Source organism: Sus scrofa, chromosome 6, assembly GCF_000003025.6.
Source record: "Sus scrofa isolate TJ Tabasco breed Duroc chromosome 6, Sscrofa11.1, whole genome shotgun sequence".
Lineage (NCBI taxonomy): Eukaryota > Metazoa > Chordata > Mammalia > Artiodactyla > Suidae > Sus > Sus scrofa.
In genome coordinates this window covers 88659630-88677271 of record NC_010448.4, presented here as the reverse complement: position 1 = coordinate 88677271, position 17642 = coordinate 88659630, and the positions used below count along the sequence as shown (strand labels likewise).

The 17642-nt window shown below is 52.8% G+C and overlaps 1 protein-coding gene across 2 annotated transcripts; it reads right to left on the bottom strand.

Annotated features, from left to right (window-relative positions):
* On the bottom strand, window positions 1913-17221 carry TXLNA (taxilin alpha). 2 transcript variants are annotated; one of them, XM_003127774.6, is made up of 11 exons: window positions 17067-17221; window positions 16321-16530; window positions 15164-15493; window positions 12699-12790; window positions 11874-12044; window positions 10027-10221; window positions 7986-8105; window positions 7699-7773; window positions 6852-6944; window positions 6184-6279; window positions 1913-5265 (listed from the first exon to the last, which is right to left on the bottom strand). In XM_003127774.6, the coding sequence occupies exons 2-11, from the start codon at window positions 16496-16498 to the stop codon at window positions 4939-4941; spliced, it is 1677 nt and encodes a 558-aa protein (XP_003127822.4). In that variant the 5' UTR covers window positions 16499-16530; window positions 17067-17221; the 3' UTR covers window positions 1913-4938. The 2 variants fall into 2 exon arrangements, with proteins under 2 accessions (XP_003127822.4, XP_005665236.2); XM_005665179.3 differs by lacking the exon at window positions 17067-17221 and adding an exon at window positions 16769-16835.

Genomic DNA, 17642 nt, shown 5'->3' with positions numbered 1-17642 from the left:
TGCCAGCTCGGGTCCCTAGAGAAGCCTCTGATGCAACAGGAGACAGGCTTATCCTTGGCCAGGCTGCCCTGCAGTCTTGAATTAACTGCACCAGGGCCAGCACACAGTCACTGTCCTACCTTCCCCTCCCACTGGGCAGGAGCAGCTTCTCTGGGCCTGGGTCTCAGAGTTCCGGAGGGGTAGGCACTATTTCCAAAGGCACCTGAGCAGGGCGATTTCCCAGGTGCTTCCAACACCTGGACTGCTCCAGAAGGGGAGACTTCTTCAACAACAGGGGTCAGAGGGAGGGGTCTGCACAGAGCTGCTAGGGAGTGGCAAAAAGGCTCCTCCAGGAAAGTAGCCCGGAGCCAAGAGCACCTCTAGGGCGGTTATTCTCAGAGCTGCTTTACTCTGGAGCTCCAAGAATTACGGCAGTCTTGCCAGACCTCCTCCAAAGAATCTTTAACTGGAACCAATGTGGCCAGCACGGCAAAACATCAGCACATTAGGACCCTGGCTGGAAGGGGCAGAGGCTTTGTGGGGACTGTCACAGCCAGTGTGGACCCATCTGTGGAGGCTTGGAAGGAAGGGCACATCAGTTGTTTCTGCTATTTTTTGGGTGTTCATTGGTTCATTGTATGATCTTTTGTGTGGGACCAGCCCAGGCAGGGAGTGGTGAACAGGGTGCTGGTTGAGGCGCCCAGTAGGATGTAACTCTTATGAGTCCCAACTTCTACACCTAGCCTTGCTAGGAGTGAGAAACCAGACCTCTTAAGAACTGCATGCAGCTTGTGGTCTTATCACGGAATGCAGATCAGAGGAACCTGGAGCTTCCTTCCCTTGGGTGGGCCAGTACCAAAGGGATGCTGCCCGTGGCAGACAGCCCCCAATAGCAGTAATGACAGTGGCTACTCAACTTTTTTTTTTTTTGCTTTTCAGGGCCACACCAGTGGCATATGGAGGTTCCCAGGCTAGGGATCCAATCAGAGCTACAGCTGCCAGCCTACACCACAGCCACAGCAATGCAGAATCCCAACCGCATCTGCGACCTACACCCAGCTGACGGCAACACCAGATCCTTAACGCACTGAGCAAGGCTAGGGATCAAAGCCACCACCTCATGGTTCTAGTCAGATTCATTTCCACTGCGCCACAATGGGAACTCCATGTCTGCTCATCTTAATTTGGGCCTCCACTGGAATCAAGCTGCAGCTATGGCAATGCTGGATCCTTAACCTGCTGTGCCAGGTGGAACTCCCGTCTCCGGTCTTGCCTTTTGCTTTCCTCATGGACCTATTTAACCACCTTCAGTGGTTTCCCCTGCCCCCAGATCTGGCCCAAATTCCTTAACCTGGCACACAGGCTGGAGGGGATCTGGCCCCTGCCTCTTCTCCTCCTGCCACCCTCCTGTGCACCTGCATTGCTAGGTGAACCACTTCCTTACTAAGAGATGCCAAAATCCACTTGCCTTTTGGGTCCTAAGGCCCTTCCAGGATCCAACTCTCTCCCCCTGCTGAAAGGAACAGGACTTCCTCTATGCTCCCACAGCACACCAACCTTACCTTTTCCCTGAGCCACAGCAGCGACCTGAGTGGCTATAGTGACAAAGCCAGATCCTTAACCCGTTACACCACAAGAGAACTCCAGCAGGGACAGTTTCTGATTGAAAGATACCATATATACAAAATGTAAGGCAATAGACTCTCTCTCTCTCTATATATATATAGTGGGCATCATGCCAACTCTGTCAAGGGCTCTGCTCGGGTAGCCCGTGAATTTGCTAGTGTCCCGAGACTCCAGTGACGGATAGAAGGCAGGACACTCTGGAAGGTACAAGGTTTCAGAGAAGAGCCAAACTCTGTAGCTCTGGACAAACTGGAGATGGCAGGATGGATTCAGAAACACCAAATGACCACGAAGTTCAAAAAAGAAAGTAAGGCAACAGACTCTTTATTTAATGTGGTTTTAAAATACATCAAAATCAAGTCCCTGGCTGTTGTGAATACCAAAAGGAGACAAAAATGCTGTCAGCACAGCTTCAAACAAATCTGGACGGCCAGGCTGGGCCATAAGGGAAGCAGTTACAGGGACAGAAGGCAGCACCCCTCCCCCAGGCAGGTGCCTGGCTGTCCCCGGGGTGAGCTCCTCTGCGCTGTGCAAGGTGGGAGGGCTAGAGCAGCGGCTGGAGAACCAACTCAGCAGGCCTCGGCCCTCCCCCATGGACACCAGGGCAGCTCCACTGGCCTTTTGGTCAGCCCTCTGCAGGGCCACCACGATGGGGGTGGAGGAGGAAAAATAACCATCTTTACAGACGTAACATTCTCTTACAGAAAGTGCCTGAGCTCAGCCCATGGTCCAAAAACCTCATGGAAAACAAATATTAAAAAGTGCTGCTGACACCTCTCAGAATCTGGTGTGCATGAAGCGCTATGCTCAGCTGGACAAGACCCTGAATACAAACTGCTGTCAGCAGAGCCTCACCTGCAGTGGTCCCCTGGAGGAAAAGCTAGCAACCTAAGAAACCAACACAGCTCTTGGTCCTAAAACTGAGGTCACGTGCCTAAGACCTGCCCAGTGAGGAAGGAACTGGCCTTCATTCATGGACAGGCCACCTCCCTTTCATCTGGCCCAGGATCCTGGCTGGTGTGGGCAGCACCCAGGAACCTGGGCTGACTTTGGAAAGCAGAGCAAGCAGAGCAGCTGTAGTGATTGATAAGATTTGGTCAATGGAGAGGAAGGATGGGACCCCCACCTACAGTCTGGCTTGGATGCCTACAGGCATAAGGCTGGAGCTGAGAGCAGAGCTTCTACCTCGCTCACTGCAGCTCCACAGCAGCTAGGCTTGCTTTCAGAGGGCTGCTGCGCCGTGCGGCTGATTCCCCACCCTCGCGCTGGGCTCCAACAGCCCCTCCCCGCCAAAACCATGGGCTTTACGAGGTAGCTGAAGTGAGGCGGGCAATCATGTGGGCCACTGCAGGCCTTCCTGCTCTCCCTGAAGGGCGCAGGCAGGAACTTCTGCCTCTTCCCTGTGCTTCCTTGGCCCAGCAAACCCTGAATGGGGCGGGCAGTTCTTCTGTTCCTCAGCAGAGTAGGATCTCAGCCAGGGCTGGCAAATAGGGATGTCAACACTGACACGGGCTGCTGGGGGGATCTTGAGAAATGAGGATATACCAGGGATTGAGCAAGAAATACTCTGAAGCAAATCAGTGGTACCTACCATGGGGGAAGAGAGGAAATGATGTGCCATTCATTTGCCATCTCTGGTCTAAGTCCTAACATAATTCAGGAGTATGTCACACTCTTCATGAACCTAATTATCTGAGGGATTTAAATTAAGGGCAGAAAGAGTGGGCTGTTTGTGGAAGATGAAAGGACCTGTAAGAAAGAATTAACTTCAAGGAAACATAGCGAGAAGCAAAAACTCAACCATCTGATCCATCTGGGTCTGTGGCTCCCTCAGCTACATGGAAACTGAGGCCCAGTGGAGATGAGCTTACAGTAGCCCAAACCCAGCAGAGCCCTGCTTCCTGACCGGAGACTCATTCTGCTGTTCTGAAATGTGTTCTGTACAAAGACTAGCAAGTTTGCAACCAGCAGAACTCTCAGAGGATAGACTAGCAAGTATGAGGGGTAGGGGAGGGGGAGAGAAGAAGACCCAAATACCTGCAGCCACTTGGTGGATTTCTGAGGCTTAGGCAATGATTGAGTCTCATTCTCATCATTACCTGTAGAAGAGAGCTGGGGGCTCCCACACAGGAAGAAGTGGGATGCCAGCGCTTATTACTTGGGCAACGGACTCAGGGCAAATCTCAAAGACTGCACTCTGCGGGTGGGGGTAAAGGAAGCAGAAACAGACTCAAAAAGCCAAGGGGACAGATGGACCTGGGGCCCAGCCACTGCTACATGGAGATAGTGTGATAGCATCAGCAGTGACCCTCCCAGGACGGAAACCATAGGTAAGCTTGTGGTGAAGCCATCAGAAGCCTTTTCCTTTCTGTTACTATAAACAACCTGACTTCATTAAGCAGGAAACCTCAGCACCAAAACACAGCAAAGTGCCAGGTGGGGTGGTGAGGTGGTAGGGTGCTGGAGGCCAGGAACCCCGGCACCACTGCTACAGCACCCCTTCTTCCTCAGAAAATTCCGTTACAAACACTGTCATGTGCAAAACAAAAAACAAAGAAAACAAAAAACAAAAACAAGGAAACAAAACCAAACCCCAAAACCTTCAGAATCCTTTGGGTGATCTCTCATCAATCATTTGTGCAGGCTAGAGAGGCACCTGTGAATGATAAGGCTACTGCGAAGCATCATTGGCCTGGTCCTAGAAAGACCAGGGGGCAGGGGAAGCGGTGCCTGAGGAGCTCCCTACCAGCACATCATCCTGCACAGAACATTCTCCAGGTCCCTTGTCCTAGGCAGGAAAGCAGTTCCATTGCCAGCTGAGTACCCTGTCAACGCTCTGCCCGGTGACCCCTCTTCCGGGTCAAGAGAAGCAAGGGAGCTCCTCCCAGGGGGGCTAGGAGAGCCCGAGCTGCCCAAGTCCCGCTAACAGGAGAAAGACAGTCAGGGCCTGGGCATTTCATCTGTCACGAGTCCTGAAAGGCAGGGAGGAAGGGGCTGAGTCTCAAATAGGGCAGGGAAATGCTCAAGTCACTTGTCCTGCCAGCTCACTGTGACAGCAGCCACAGATGACAGCTCTAAGACTCTTCAGCTCACGGAAGAGCCACTGACTTCATCTGTACACATCCCCACCTCCAGTGCAAGCCCAGTTTACACTTACAGATATAAATGTATGAGGCCTTGCACATATGCCATACGTATGCAAAACTGACCCATAAAATCCCAAACTGCAGAGTCTGATGCCAGCCAGGTCAGAGCACCCTGGGTCTCAGCGGTGGGAGCCTTGCATGGGCCAGGCCTGGCTGGGCTGCTCGCTCCCTTCCCTGTGCAGGCTCCCTAGGCGGTGGCGGGGGCGGGCTCCTGGGGCCCCATTTGGCCTGATGCTTCCATGCTTGATGCTCCAGGGCAGCAAGGTGCTTCGGTGGCCCTTGGGGAGCTAGGTGCTAGGACCCTGGGCCCCTCACCACCCTGTTCCTTGGAGGCATTGGCAGCCTCTTGCCTTTGCTCAGAGCCCCCATCAGTGAGGGGGCCCTGGCCTCCAGCACTCAGGTCCTGCACCCTCTTGTTCAGGTCATTGCGCTCTGACTGCAGCGCCCGGCACAGCTTCTCCAGCCGCTGGATTTTTACCTGCAGCCCCTCCAGCTCTTTGTCCCGCAGTGTTTTCTAGGGAGAGAAAGGGGAGCCTTCAGTGCCATGCCATCAACCTCCCACACAACACTGCCATGTGGCAGAAAACATTCACACACTAACAATGCTGGGGACAGGAGTTCCCGTTGTGGCTCAGTGGAAACAAATCCGACTAGGAACGATGAGGTTGCGGGTTCGATCCCTGGCCTCGCTCAGTGGGTTAAGGATCCGGCATTGCTGTGAGCTGTGGTATAGGTTGTAGACATGGCTCGGATCCTGCGTTGCTGTGGCTCTGGCATAGGCTGGCAGCAATAGCTCCAATTAGACCTCTAGCCTGGGAACCTCCATATGCCGCGAGTGCGGCCCTATAAGGACAAAAGACGAAAACAAACAAACAAAAAACAATGCTGGGGACAGACCAGAGTCAAAAACCGGCCCCTTTCCAGGTTTACGCTGAGACTCTGACTGTCGGTCAGGCGCAGTGTGGTGTTGAGAACGGGCAAAGCTTGGAGGTGACGGAGTCCTGCATTTATCCACCTGATGGCCTTGACAAAGTACTTGGCTTTTGAGCCTATCTCTGTATCTGTTAAAATGGACCACTAACAGTTCTCAAGAGAGCTCTATGAACCAGCACATCTAAACACTCAGCAGGGCCCAGCAATCAGTTACTTTCTTTTCCTACATCTCAAGCCACACAATTAAATGATCTGGGTGGCTCTGCACACAGGCTCCACAATCACTGCCCCTTGTTTTCTGCTCCTTTCTTCCATCCCCTCCCACTACAGACCTACTGCTAAGCTCACCACCTCCCCTGGAGAGACAGCCAATGGTGCTTTTGGACTTGGACAGACGTGCACATGGGTCCTAGCTCCACGTGGTGCCAGCTGCCTCACTTCTCGGTAGAATGTACAGGACATACACCCCAGCCCCAGAGGCAGGTCGCACTCAGCCCACCTCCTCTGCCATCTCAAGCAGGGCCTTGTTGCTGCTCTCCCACCGGGACCGGTACATGGTGGTTTCTTTCTCCAGCTTCTTGATCTTCTTAGTCATCTGGGTTATGGAACATACAGAATGAAATGGTCAGGGGACTCGGCTGTCTGTGCATCTCCAAGGTGGGGAACAGACCCAAGGGCATGAGGTCCTACAGGGCGTGGTCAGTGCCTTCTGTGCCACCCTAGGAGGTCTCAAGTGCCCACCACCAATACAGGCAATGACAAGACCGCCTCCTCTCCAGGACAACCTAAAGGGCACACGTACCAGCCATGTGTCTGTCCCTAACAGGGTGGAAAGGCTGTGAGCCTCCTCACAGCCCACTTACACCCTCCTCATGGTAGCAACCACACCCCCACTGTAAACAGTTCGCCGTGAAGCACCGCGGGGATGGGGGCTTTCTGAAGGCAGGCGCAGTGTTTTTTTTTTTTGCGGGGGGTGGGGGGCAAACTTGGGGCATGTGGAAGATCCCAGGCTGGGGAATCATCTGCACCACAGCAGGCACTGGAGCTGCTGGAGTGACAACAACGGATCCTTAACCCCCTGTGCCACAAGGAACCCCCGCCCAATGTTTAATTCTGAATGAAGCCACTTGTGCTCCTGCAGCCACACCCAATCTGGAATACAGTTACCTTTTCCATCTCCTGTTTGAATGTGGTGAACACCTCACTGCTTTTGGAAAGAGTGTTCTGGAACTCTTCAAACTTCTCGGTGTATAGGGCAAGCTGGGTGAGAAAGAAACGCACAAGTAAGACAGGGCTTCTCTGGAGGGCACTTCTGGTCAACACACTCAGACCCATCCTTGACCTCACGCCCCAACAATTCTAATGAGATACCGGTTTCCTTTAAAACAAAAACTATATATTTGGAAAGATATAATCTAAAATGCTAAGCCTAAAAAGTAGGATTTGGGGTGACTTGTTTTATGCCTTTACGTTTTCCAACTTTTCTTTGGGAAAGAAGTCTAATTTATATAATTTTTTTTTTGGGTATTTTCTAGGGCTGCACCCATGGCATAAGGAGGTTCCCAGGCTAAGGGTCTAATCGGAGCTGTAGCTGCCGGCCTTCACCAGAGCCACAGCAACGCGGGATCTGAGCCACGTCTGAGAAATGCTGGATCCTTAATCCACTGAGTGAGGCCAGGGATCGAACCCGCAAACTCATGGTTCTGAGTCGGATTCATTAATCACTGAGCCACGAAGGGAACTCCTAATTTATATAAATAAAATCACCCATTCTGAGCCTGCCTCCTCAAATGCAGCATAACATTTCTGACTAGGACAGAGTCCTGCAAGCTCACCTAGCCACCTGGTCACCACCACACAGGTGCTGGGCAGGTCCAGAGAGAACAAAGCTCAGCAAGGGCACACAGGAGTCAAGGTGGTCCTAGAATGAGGGTTCCATTTCCCTCCCCCCAGGTGGGGCTCAGCGTGGGGATCACAGAGGCACACCATGTAGGGGTGGGCTACACAGGCTCACCTGCTGCTTCAGGTGGGTCTCCTGTTGTTTCATCAGTTCGCACATCCTCTGGGACTCCACAGCCTCTTTGAGGAGCTATTTCCGAGAAAGGACCCCAGATCCCATCAGAAGCTCCTAAGGGCTTGTTTTTTCAGCCACACATGCCATAACCCACTGAGGCTTCCTGCTCACAGACTGGTCTGAGGGAGCAGTGCCTTGGTCTCACCAGGCAGCAACTTCTCCTGTACAAACCTAACTATGAGATAAGCTAGAACCCAGGCCCCCCACCCCCGGGGTCCAAGCCTCACAAAATCCTTCTCCCGCTGGTGCCTCTCCTCTGCCTCCTTCAGCATCTCCTGGGCCTGCTGGAGCTTGGCGTCCACCAGTTGTTGCTGTAGGTCCTTGTGTTTGAAGACTTTGTCGATATGCTGCAGGAAAGCATGGTGGGAGGGGTCTGCCTGTTGGGAGCTCCCTTTTTCAGGGAGGCCCCATCTGCAGAGACCAGGGCACAATGCCCAGCCCCCCACCTGAGTCTGACATGCTGGACTCCCATGTGTCCCATAGGAACACGGGACACAAGTCTCTGGAAGTTCTTCCCAATCTCACCTTATTTCTCTGCCTCAGTCAGTCTCGGGTAAGCACAGGGGTTTAAGCATGAGATCAACTCCAGAAAGTCAAGTAACTAATACACCCAAACCTCTAGCCCTAAGAAAGATTACTTTACTGGACTGACAACCCTCATTTTTTTTTTTTTTTTTCCCGTTTTTGCTTTTTAGGGCCACACCTGCAGCATATGAAGTTCTCAGGCTAGGGGTCGAATTGGAGCTGCAGGTGCCAGCCTACGCCACAGCCATAGCAATGCTGGGATCAAAGCCACATCTGCGACTTGTGCAATGCCGGATCCTTGACCCGCTGAATGAGGCCAGGGATTGAATCTGCATTCCTCATGGATACTAGTTGGGTTCTTAAACCGCTGAGCCACAATGGGAACTCCCGACAACCCTCACTTTTGTAAATGGAAAGGGCACAAATGACACCTCTACCAGCTCAGCTGGCAGAAATTTGCTGTATCTGTAGACTAGATGTGTGCATCCCAGAGAATGGCTGTCCTGACAGCTGGAGGAGCCTTGGGAACTGGGACTAGGGCGGGGGGAGCAGTGATGCAGAGAAGGTGTGGACTCAAGTGCTACTTCAAAGGTCAAAGCAACTGAAAAGAGGGAGGTGGAGCATTGGCTGTATTTTCTGGATGTGGGAAGAGGAAGTGGCTTCGAGGTCTAGCTTGGGACAGGATGGATTTGAGTCACCTGAAAGTCCGGAGGCTCAGGGGGGTAGGGTGGGAATGCCTGAATCTGACTGGGGATGGGATGCACCACCAGCTCCACAGGTAGTACCAGTGAGAGAGGAGAGGGAGAGGGCCCTCAACTTTTCCAAGTTAGGTGCCTAACTCAGGAAGCTTCCATGTTTCTCAGATCAACGCCTCAAACCAGTCTTGTTCCCAAAGGATGAAGCACAGGAAAAGAAGAGGTGGGTTGGGGAGGCCCCTCCAGGCCCTGCACACACATGGTCACTGCATGTGTGGACTGTGAACCCAAGAGGGTAGGGGCTTGCCCACCCACCCACCACCACATTCCAGGGCCTAGGAAGGGGTCTGGTCCAGCCCCATAAGGTAGCTGCCAGTCTCTCTTTTCATGACAAAGAAACAGAAGCCCAGGACAGCCAAGTGAATGGTGTCTGGGGACTCAGAGGGAAGGATCTGAGAGCCTGGGGCAGCACCCAACACCAGCCAAGGCACTGTATATCCTGCCCTTTCACGTAGCAAGGGCAGCAGAACACCAAATAATAAAGAGCACACAGCCCCGAGGGTCCATCACTCATGATAGTTCCAGCTCTCACCTTGTGATTCCAAATTCTAAAAAAGTCTGAAAATTGAAATCATCAAAAGCAGGCAGATACGGCTGACCCCAGTCATTGTCAGGCTAACCAATAATCCAAGGGGAGCTGCCTCAGAGGTTTAACTGCATAAATCTCCATGTGTCTGACTCGGGGGTGCTGCCACAAGGGCCTGCTGGGGGCGCTATGTAACATACAGTCTGTGAACGTTTAACTCCAGTCTAAAATGTGAGCAGTTCTAATGCCTAAAGATACTGGCCCCGCCATTTGGGTCAAGACCGGTGGTTGTGGCTCCAGGCAAGTCTCTTCTCCTTGCCTTGGATCCCCATCCCCATGAAAATGTACAACATCACCCCCTCCGAGGACAGAGGAGGGTGGACTGTGAATGGGATGAAACCTGGAAGGTGCTGCCCGGCGTCCAGCACCCGCCCAGATCCCAGTTCCCTGGGGACCCCTCACCTCCTCCCGCAGCTCATACTGCTCAATCAGCTTCTTGAGCCTCTCTGCCAGCTCCACATTCTCCTGGCGCAGCTTGGAGTTGCGCTCATTGTGCTGTTCCATCTGCAGCTGGATGTCATTCAGTGTCACCTGGAAGTGCGAGGTCACCTCCTTGCGTTTCTCCTCCTCCTCTCGGGCCCGCTGCACACCTTCTTCCTGGGCGGAGAAGTCAGCCACAGCTCCATCATCCACTGCTCCCCAGCCGGCCTCAGGAGGCTCCCCCGCCAGTCCAGGGATGGTCTCTCCCAGCGCCCCCCCTGCTGTCCAAGTGAGGAGTAGCCAGGCTCCAAGATGTCATGCAAAGGGGACTCCTAAAGGACCTCGCTGTAGATCAGGTGACATCGAGCGAGGGACTTCCTAGAGAAGTGCAGGCTTATGTGTAAGTGCCTTTCTTTCTTTCTTTTTTTTTTTTTTTTTGGTCTTTTTGCCATTTTCTTGGGCCGCTTTCTCAGCATATGGAGGTTCCCAGGCTAGGGGTTGAACCGGAGCTGTAGCCACCAGCCTACGCCAGAGCCACAGCAACGCTGGATCCGAACCGCGTCTGCAACCTACACCACAGCTCAGGGCAACGCCGGATCGTTAACCCACTGAGCAAGGGCAGGGATCAAACCCACAACCTCATGGTTCCTAGTCGGGTTCGTTCACCACTGCGCCACGACGGGAACTCCTGTAAGTGCCTTTCTACAGGACTGGAATCTCCTGAAGATAACTCTTCCAGGCCTCAGAATAGGTTTGGAAGGCTTATTACTCTCAGTTTAAAGTTCTTTCATCTCTGATCACCCCATCCCAGTAGTTAAAATCCAGTAATACCCAGCGTTGTCAGGGTTGTGCAGAATTAGGCGCTCCGACCGCTGGTAGGAAGGCAATCTGGTAAAATCTAATAAAATTTGCATACTCTTTGACTCAGACATTTCACTTCTGAGATTTATCCTATGGATAAACTCTATAAAATTAGCCAAGGACACATACAGCAAGAATTTTCAGGGTAGCTCTATATATGTAATAGTGAAGAACTGGGAACAACCCAAAATACCTTAACTAGGGCACTGATGAAATCCAGTACATCCATTCAATGACAGTGTTAAAAAGAATGACAGCCTTATATAAACTGATTGGGCAAGGTAAGGCATTGCATAAAGTGAGAAAATGGAATAGGCTTTGAAACAACACATGTAGAGAAATATGAAAGATATGCATATACAAATGATCTGGAGGTCAGTGACCAGGCCTTAAGCAGACAGACCCCACCCTAGGGGAAGCAGAACAAGGAGAAAGGCCCAGGCACTCCTGACTGACCACCCTCTGGGAGAAGAGCTGCTCCCCTGGGGACTGCTATGGGATGGGGAAAATCTGAAGCCTGCACCTGGGTCTCCTAAGCACCTGGCCTTTACCTCACCTAATACCAGTGCGTGTCAAGTGATTACAAGTAGCTCTAACTAACGTACAGCATTTTCAGGGAAATCTGTCTATGCTGAAAGGCTGGGCTACCTTCTTTTTTTTTTTTTCCTCAGCGTTTCTTCTTTTTAGGGCCACACCTGCAGCATAGGGGTCGCATCAGAGCTGCAGTTGCCAGCCTACGCCACAGCCACAGCCATGTGGGATTGCAGCCGCATCTGCAATCTACTTCACAGCTTGCAGCAATGCTGGATCCTTGACCCACTTCGTGAGGCCAGGGATCGAACCTGCATCCTCATAGATACTAGTCGGGTTCTTAAACCACTGAGCCACAATGGGAACTCCAAGCCTGGGCTGCCTTTTAAGTGGACAGCCCACCAAAGACAAGTGAGGTCGAGGGAGTGGCCACCCACCTTGAGGGAGCGGTTGTGGCGCTGCAGCTCGCGGCACAGGCTCTCCAGCTTGCTGCGGGCCAGGACAGCCTTGCTGTGCTCGCCACGCAGGTGGTCCTTCTCCTGCACCAGCTGGCTCTGCTTCTTCTGCAGGAGCTTCATCTGCTTCTGGGAGTTCCGGTGCTCCTCCAGCTGGGGACAGGGATGGGGATGGGGTGGGGGCAGGGCAGGCAGGTAAGAGCCCTTTGGGGCTCTCCCCGTGGGGACCCAAGGTCTCCTGAGCTGACCTGACTCCTGTCACCACAGCTCAGATGACACCATGCGGGTGCTTCACACACTCCCCCAGTAACCCCAAGGGCCCCAGCTCAAGAATCTGGAAACGGACACTCAGGATGAGCAGAAGCGCACAGCCAGCAGGTACCAGTTTCTCTCCCAGCTCTGACCTCAGAAACAGAATTTGCAAGACTCAGACAATAACAGTCCCCCCAACTCTCAGGACATCTGTGCCCTCAGATGAGCCCTGCCACCCCTCCTTGTGCCCTTAACAGACCCCTCTGGCTGTCTCATTGCTCCAAGACTTCACTGCTGGTTCACCATTTCTCTCCTCAATATGATTCCTAGTATTAAGCTGGCCTTTTCATTACTGACAAATAATCCTTCTGGCTCCCTGGCCTCGCAGTCCTTCAACTCCTCCTCAGACCCTGTCCTCTCCCAGCTCAGCCCTGCTCCCACCAGCCCATTCAGCACTGTATAGGAAAAACAGCATGACTCAGTCATTAACCCTGTTCTCATTGTCTGCTGGCCTCCCGAGGCAGGGAGGGTGTGCAGACTAGGGGGAGAACTGACCAGTTCAGCATACTTCTTGCACAGAGCCGCGAGCTTCTCCTCTGGGGTACTCAGCGTGTTCAAGGTCTGCATCAGTAACGTGATCTCCTTTCCTGCAAAGCGCAGCAAGCAAAGGCATGTACCCCCTTTTCTGGGGGTCCCCTTCGGGCCTGGGCCCACTCTTCGGCCTCGGGGTAGCTCTTCCCTATCATGCTTTATGTTTCTCTTGGCTGACCTGGCTGCCTTCCCTGCTGGTCTGTGTGTTCTGTGAGGGCCGGGATCAACTCAGTTCTGCCTCAGTACTGCCCCTAGTGCCCAACCCAGAGGACGCGCTCAACTAATACTTGGTACACGAATGACTGCCTGTGAAACCTCTGTGGAGAGAACCAGGAGTGGAAGCAGGAAAACTGCTCTACCTACAGGTGAAAGAAAGACGTCCCACCTGTGAATTCAGCACCACTGCTTCAATGCAAGAAAGACCCTTCTGAAAAAGGACGCAAAAAGGAATAGTTCTCCTTGAGAACACTGAACTCTCGTCCACAGGGGTAGCCAATAGTGAGCTTCCCCCAATAAATAAGTAAAATAAAATGACTACACCTTCCAATACTTGATTCCATGATGAAAATAACCAAAAAAATATTCTTTAAATTAGGATGACAAGTAGGGGGTCGGGACTTGTGGTAGTAGGGACCAAGATGTGGGTATAATGTCTCCTAACTTTGATTCTTTCCTTGGCTTTTTTAGGGCCATACCTGTAGCACATGGAAGTTCCCAGGCTAGTGGCTGAATCGGACTTGTAGCCGCCGGCCTATACCACAGCCACAGCAACAACAGGTCCTGAGCCTGAATGTGCAATCTACACCACAGCTCACGGCAATGCGGGATCCTTTAACCCACTGAGGGAGGACAGGGATTGAACCCAAGTCCTCATGGTTACTAGTTGGGTTTGTTACCACTGAGCCAAGATGGGAATTCCCTAGCTTTGATTCTTTAACACACACTAACCCTCTACCTGCACCCAAGTCACTCCCCTTTAGGCTGTGCCTGAGTCAAAGAGAGGATCAGGAGTTCCTGTGGTGGCGCAGTGGTTAACGAATCCGAGTAGGAACCATGAGGTTGCGGGTTCGGTCCCTGCCCTTGCTCAGTGGGTTAATGATCCGGCGTTGCCGTGAGCTGTGGTGTAGGTTGCAGACGCGGCTCGGATCCCGCGTTGCTGTGGCTCTGGCGTAGGCCGGTGGCTACAGCTCCGATTCAACCCCTAGCATGGGAACCTCCATATGCCGTGGGAGCGGCCCAAGAAATAGCAAAAAAGCCAAAAAAAAAAAAAAGAGGATCAGCGTAGATAGCACAGCACTAGGCTCCTGAAGTGTCAACCTTGGGAGGCTCTGAAATCAATGCACAGACTGAAAATCACTAGCACACAGGCCAAATACAACCCACAGATGGGTTATGTTTGGCTTCTAGTGTATTAGTTGCCAACTGTAAAAAATCTAGAGATGTCACATAATAACCCTAGATTTCTGGCTTAAAAAACAAATGCCAGGAGTTACCGTCGTGGCGCAGTGGTTAACGAATCCGACTAGGAACCATGAGGTTGCGGGTTCGGTCCCTGCCCTTGCTCAGTGGGTTAACGATCCGGCGTTGCCGTGAGCTGTGGTGTAGGTTGCAGACGCGGCTCGGATCCCCCGTTGCTGTGGCTCTGGCGTAGGCCGGTGGCTACAGCTCCGATTCGACCCCTAGCCTGGGAATCTCCATATGCCGTGGGAGCGGCCCAAGAAATAGCAGCAACAACAACAACAAAAAGACAAAAGACAAAAAAAAAAAAAAAAAAAAAACCAAACAGAAAACAAAAAACAAATGCCAGCTACAGTTAGCCTGTAGTTTTCCATGCTATCGTCTCACCTGGGGCCAGGTGGCAGTCAAGCCTTTGAATAAAGCAGGCATTCTCTTGGTCCTCATGGGTGCCTCTGGCTAGCTTGGCTTTATTTGAGTTTTCAACCTCATCTAATCCAATTCTCTTATTGTGTAGAGAAGTGAAAACCAAGGACCAGAGAGGAGAAAGGTCTCGCCCAAGGTCACACAGCAAGTTAGAAGTGGTGCTGGCTGAAGAGGACTGACCACTCAGGCCTCCTTCTTTCCATCTTCTCAAAGAGAGCAGGTTAGACTTCGGTTCCCGCTTGCTCCCAGGCTAGAAGCCCTTGTGCAGTGAACCTGCACGTCTCTATGCTATGGTCCTGCAGCCCCTGCTCTCATTAAACTATGTAGGTTGAAAATGTTCTCAAATCAGGTTGTGATGATGGTTGTACAGGTATAAATGTAATAAACCCGCTGAATGAAAAAAACATTAGAAAAAACAAAAACAAAAAGTAAGTAGCTGCTCTGGAAGTAGTGTTTCCTCCAAATCCTGGCACAGCAGGCTAACCCAGGAATGTCAGATTCAAACTCCCTCCCCTCACCAGCCTCATAAGCAGCTGCCCTCTGCTCACCTAGACCTTTGGCTTTCTTCTTTTCCTGGGGCCTTCGGTGGTCTCGGTCTACGACCTCGTCACTTGCCCGGATCTCGTCTGCGCCCGGCTCCCCCTTGGAGGGCTCCTTCTCACCATTGACTACTGGGGTCTCTGGCTCAGGCTCCCCATTCCTTGAGGCATAGGTCCGGGACTTCTCTGCATCTTCAGGTTCACCAGGCTCACCCTGTGCCCCATCTTCGCCTGGGCCCCCCTGATTGTTGTCTATACAGTATGTACTGAGGATGTCTTCCAATTGGCGGCTCAACTCCTCTGAGACATCACGGAGGGCCCCAGTTTTGGCTTGTGCTCCTGCAGCAGGAGGGATGAGGGGCAGAGTCAGAAATAAGACCATTATGCCACTGGCTGGGATTTTTTCAGGCCCAAACTTACTAGTTTGGGTTAAATGTTACCTAACTTCTTTAAACCTCAGTTTTATTACTGATAAAACTATTTCTCACCTCTGCCCAACCATGCTTGTTATAAGAGAAATCAAGTAAGGAGACCACCCAACACAGAGGTGGCATCATGTAGCAGGAACTCAAGGTCTAGTCCACCTGCAAATGTCACTTCTTGCTATTAAAAAAGTTCCAAGAGTTCCCGTTGTGGTGCAGCAGAAACGAATCTGACTAGTATTCATGAAGACTCAGGTTCGACCCTTGGCCTCACTTAGTAGGTGAGGGATCCTGTGTTGCTGTGACTGTGGTGCAGGCTGGCAGCTGTAGCTCCAATTCGACTTGAGCCTGGGCACCTCCATATGCCTAGGGTGGGGCCCTAAGAAACAGAAAAAAAAGAAAAAAAAAAAAAAGTTCCAGAAATGCCTCAAATAGGAATAGCAGTTACCCACTGCTGAAAGTGGTGTTTTTGATTTGCTGGTTGGGTGCCTCATTTGACTGCCAACCTGACTTAATCCTGTCAGAAGCTTCTCTCAGGAGAGTTCTGTCCCTGTGCTTAGGGTGGGAGGCTCTATCAACTCCCCAGCGCAGAGTGGGCACTCAAGGACTCAGTGGTGTCCTCCCCTCATTCTACATTTCCTCCCTTCTGGATAAACAGTGGCCTTGGCTTCTAACCCCAGAAGCTAGACTGACGCACCATAAACTCCTCCCCCTGCCCATTGGAAAAGCAGAGCTGGCACACACCCTCAGCCTTCCCTGGAGCCTGGCTGGTGGAACCTTCAGCTTCTGTCGTGGGAGCAGACTGGCTGGGCCGCCCCTGGCCTCCCTCTGGTCCTGCTTCCGGTTGCCCCGGGGTGTTTTTGGGGTTGGAAGTGTGGCCAGATTGCTTGGCAGCCCCATTCTTTTTGTCTTGGTTCTTCATTGTTGTTTGCAACGTTAGGTTATGAGCAGAACCTATAGAAACAAATACACTTGCTATTTTCCAGACTTTAAACAATTCTTCGCAGCCTGGATCTGATATCTCCACACCGGACCCGCAAAGCTTCTTAAACCGACCGGCCTTCCTCGGATGGGAGCCAGTGGGGCTCCCTATCTCTGGTCGGTCAGGGAAGTCTGGTGTGCCCAACAGCAGGGGAGAGGAGGCCTCCTTTTTCCCCGAAGCTACTTCCCCGGCACAACCCAGCCCTCTCACCACAGCCCGTGCGCCGGACAGGCTCAGGCCCAGGGACTGACGTGGCGGGACGCTGGATTCCCGGTTCCTCCCCGCCCCCCAGGCCCCACGTGTGCCCACCCCCCCGCGCGCGCGCGCAGCCACCCACGCCCCGCGCGCCCTCCAGCCGCGCGCTCCGCCCGCGCATGCGCACAGGCCTCGGCCCCTGCACTCCAGCCCGAGTCCTCGTGCGGAATCGGCGTAATTCCCTGAACCGTCCGAAGGCGTCGGGCCCCGGGCCCTCTGCTTGCCTTGTACCCCTAACCGACGCAATACGCACCCCACCGCCGACGTCCCGACGGCTTCTCCTGCTCTGGCCTCTCACCGGAAACCCTGGGTAACTGCTGCCGGCAGAGCCGCCTGCTCGCGCCGCGGCCAATCAATAGCCCGCGCTCTCGCGGGGCTTGCTGGGAAAGTTGAAGCGAAGGCGGCCTCTGAGGCGGGTGAGTTGGGAAGGCGGAGTGGGGGGGTGGAGGGACAGAAAGGACTACATGTCCCTCCATGCACCGGGCTGATCCCGACTCCCAAGCTGCAACAGGGCTTTCGTTCTTGGAGCCCAGACCCAGGAGGTCCGAAAGCAGCCAGTCATTCTGCACTGGTACTCACGTCAACCTCCTTTCCATCACGCAGAAGTTATGATTCAGCTCCCAGAGCCTTGCGCCTGGCTGCTTTTTCCCCGCACACCTCAACCCCGTCCTTCCCTCCTGCTGAGGATATCTGTGACTATCTAGGAACTCTGAGGACGAGGGATAAAATACGGTGCTGGACATCAGATCTGTATTCCTTCCAGTCCTAATTTCATCACTAATTTGTTATGTGACCGGGCATTCTTTTCATTCCCAGAGCCTCGATTTCC